This window comes from Cornus florida, unplaced genomic scaffold (assembly GCF_030987335.1).
Source record: "Cornus florida cultivar Cherokee Brave unplaced genomic scaffold, ASM3098733v1 CherokeeBrave_3.0.0_Hap2_Chr06, whole genome shotgun sequence".
In the NCBI taxonomy this organism is placed as follows: Eukaryota; Viridiplantae; Streptophyta; class Magnoliopsida; order Cornales; family Cornaceae; genus Cornus; species Cornus florida.
In genome coordinates, this window is record NW_026775576.1 from 86,882,542 (window position 1) to 86,886,046 (window position 3,505).

General features: G+C 37.2%; 1 protein-coding gene across 1 annotated transcript; it reads left to right on the forward strand.

Annotated features, from left to right (window-relative positions):
• The first annotated feature begins 498 nt into the window (after nt 1-498).
• On the forward strand, nt 499-1,665 carry LOC132314504 (putative F-box protein At3g25750). The gene has a single exon (XM_059813363.1). It carries the CDS (start codon nt 499-501, stop codon nt 1,663-1,665), a length of 1,167 nt encoding a protein of 388 aa, XP_059669346.1.
• The last annotated feature ends 1,840 nt before the right edge of the window (nt 1,666-3,505 follow it).

The following is a 3,505-nucleotide window of genomic DNA, read 5'->3' on the forward strand; positions in this document are numbered from 1 at the left end:
TCAATAAAAATTTAAAAATAGTAATTCTGCTATTAAGGAAACAAGTAAAAACCATGCACTATCTTTTTCTTACATTAATAATTGTGTAAACTATTTAGTATGTATATATCTAATGGAGGATTAGATTATGCTTGATTTGGTATATATGATTGTATCTTTAGGTTGGGCCGTAAAAATTACTACACAAGCACCTGAAAAAAGGCTGTGTTGCCCAAGTTACACATGTTTTATATTAAAACAAAAACATATGAAGAAATAAAATATTGAATTAAAAAAGTTGTTTTGTATTGTGGAATAACGTCGTAAAAACTAGCTAAGGCTGCATAATTTCGTAACAAGTCTCTCTCCTATCGTTGTAAAACAACTATCCAAAATCTACTAGGATTTCTGAAGTTTTTCATTGTCCGAAGTGAATAAGGATAGTACTCCTTATAACCTTTCCTTATAATACCTCCTCAGACTTAATTACTAATCCGTGTTAAACGATTGTGCTTAATTATGGCTTCTTTAAATCCAGAGTTATCACCATCAGAAGACTACTGGATATGGCTTCCAAAAGACCTTTGGTGTTTGATTCTTAACAAGTTGTTTCTGGTTGATTTAATCCGAATTGGTGCCGTATGCAAACAATGGCGTGCTCTTCTTCTAGATCATAAGAAGAACCTCAACCAATGGCCAATGCTATTGGTTCCCACCAAAAGTGGCGACCAACAATACTGCAAACTCTACAATGTTTTTTATCACACTATGTATGATTGTCGATTGCCTCTTCCTTATACTCAGAGGTGTTGTGGCTCTTCACATGGTTGGTTGGTCCGAGCCGAACAAGATTTGTCCATCACACTAATAAACCCTTTCTCAGGTAAGACCATATCTCTTCCACCTGTTACCGAAGTCTACAGTGGATATAGAGATGGAGAGGCTATATTTGTGCCTGACTTTCACATCCGTAAGGTTATATTATCAGATGATCCGTCTCAAAATCCCAACAATTACGTAGTTGTCACAATTTATAGTGATATACCTAGGGTGGCATTCATAAGATCAGGTGATCAGTCCTGGACTTATGTCGGGGAGAAAAAACCTATTAAAGACATTTATTTTTATAAAGGTCAGCTCTATGCTTTGGATGGTTACAACTCACTCTTGAAGATCAACACTGATAATAATATTATTAGTAGTAGTAGCAGCAGTGATTCGCGTTATGAAATTGTTGTGCCACGGTGTCTAAATTTCTGTCATAAGCCATATCTGGTGGAGTCATCAAATGGAGATTTACTGATGGTTCAGAGGCATCACTGGAAGAGAAAAGGGTCGGTGCACTTGGACGTGACGGTGGGGTTCAAGGTTTACAAGCTTATGATGCATCCAAGTGGGGAGGAGGGGGAGACGGAGTGGGTTCGAATTGATGGCTTGGGTGATGATGCATTATTCTTGGGGGATAACCACACCATTCGCATTGTGGCTTCAGATATTCCAAATTGCCAACCTGATTCCATATACTACACAGATGATTATTGTGACAGGTTTCACCATCTTCCATACGAAGCTCGTGATATGGGAGTCTTCAACTTTAAGGGTGGAAGCATTGAAAGACATTACATCCTGGATGCTTCCCACCAGTACATGCCTCCCGCAGTATGGATTATGCATAAGCTTATGTGAAGTCGAGTTTAACCTGATTTTCATATATATGCCATATATGCTCAATATTCAAAACCTGTAGCATTTATATGAGATTTTGATGCCATGTTACTCTTATATTGATAACAACTTTAGTCATCTGTACTATGTATTGCTGATTCTACTTTTTATGAAGTTGTCTTGTACATGGAAGAAGTAATTATTTTTATCAATATGATGTATGCACCTCTTATTGAACTTACATACTCTGTTTTCTGTATCAAACTTGAGTTGGGGCCTCATGCTTTCTATCAATATAATTTTTATTTTTATAAAGTAGGCTTCTCAATGTTTAAAATCATTTTGATTTGTGAAGTATTGGAGCCATCTCTCATTCACTGAATTTTCTACCTTCAATTATGTAAATTCGATCTCTACCTTGCGGTTGCTGATTGTGGATCTAAATCACTTGTCACTCTCAAAAATTCTACATCCTGTTACGCAGTAAGGATCAAACTAGGAGTTTATGAGAACAAGAGAAAAATAAAATGACAAGAAAAAAGGAAATAACACACACACAAACGAGACAAGGATTTACGTAGTTCGGCTATGCCTACATCCACAAGAAGAAGATAGAACAATATTTTACTATGGAAATAAAGAGATACAATGCTTAAATAGCTCACACCTAAAATCCAATTACACCCAAAACTCTCTCACACTTTCACTTTATATATTTGAGCTCTCAATTGTTGGATGATTGAACCATAGAGATTAAGGCTATTTATAGCCAAAATGTCATCACTGTTCTTGGACTTGGTGACCACGCATGCATAGGCTGTGTAACGACCCTAGCTTGTGCCAAAATTTAAAAAAAAATTCAGCAGAACCTCCCCTAAAAATGGGCCTTCAACAACCTGTCCCAATACACAAAACACATAAAATCATCCAGCATCTCATTCATCCGTTCATTATACTTCAACATAGTTCCTCTCATGGTGGAATATCCACACACCAATTAAACTAAATTAAGATAATTACAGTCCCAAAATACATGGTTAAGATTTAAAGTCCATGTCTTACAACGTTACATGATACAATTGCATGGAAACATATACCATAATTCCATTAGTTTCATTTACATCAAACAAAAGATAAGTTCGTTCTTAAGTTACAAGGCCATGAATACTAACTTAGTTACATTTTCACAACTACGAATATACATAGAACGGTCAAAATACAAAATAGCAAACAACCTTCTAACAACTTTCAAGCTTGAGGTGGATTGTCGTCCACCAGTTCATTTTCAAGACCTGAAAAAAATAATATAAATAGTAGGGTGAGCATAAAGCTCAGCAGGTGACACTTAAGACACACATCTTGTGTCCTTGTGAATCCAAACAAAGCATAGGTCAATGGGAAATGGGGATCATACAATGTCAGGAAATAATACAGCATAATGATTCAATCTCAAGTATATCCAATGCAATGGTATGAGATGCAATGCACGCTAGTGTCGCTCCCCATTTTCATAATTTAAAACATCGTTTCCAAACTGTTAATACAGCCCGCCCTTTGGTAGCCCCGCCGCGACACGAGAGGAGGATTGGCTAGTGTCCCTGACCCTTGGTAACCCCGCGGCGTCATTATGGGGCCCAGCTAGCTCAACCACACTAGGGCGACTCCCTAGTCCCCTGTAGGCTATATTAACCTCCGGTCCGTTGGTAACCTCGCAGCGACTGGGTTTCACATAAAACCATTTCATCAAAAACACTTCCCTGAAATTCCCCATATTTATTTCAAGAACAATTTCTTCCATTTCATGCAAACCCAATGGTATGTGCATGTATATATGTTCCATACATTCAATGTCATGGCATTT

Bases quoted from the DNA above. Each gene is read 5' to 3' on its own strand.
- LOC132314504 (XM_059813363.1), top strand. From the start codon at position 499: ATGGCTTCTTTAAATCCAGAGTTATCACCATCAGAAGACTACTGGATA.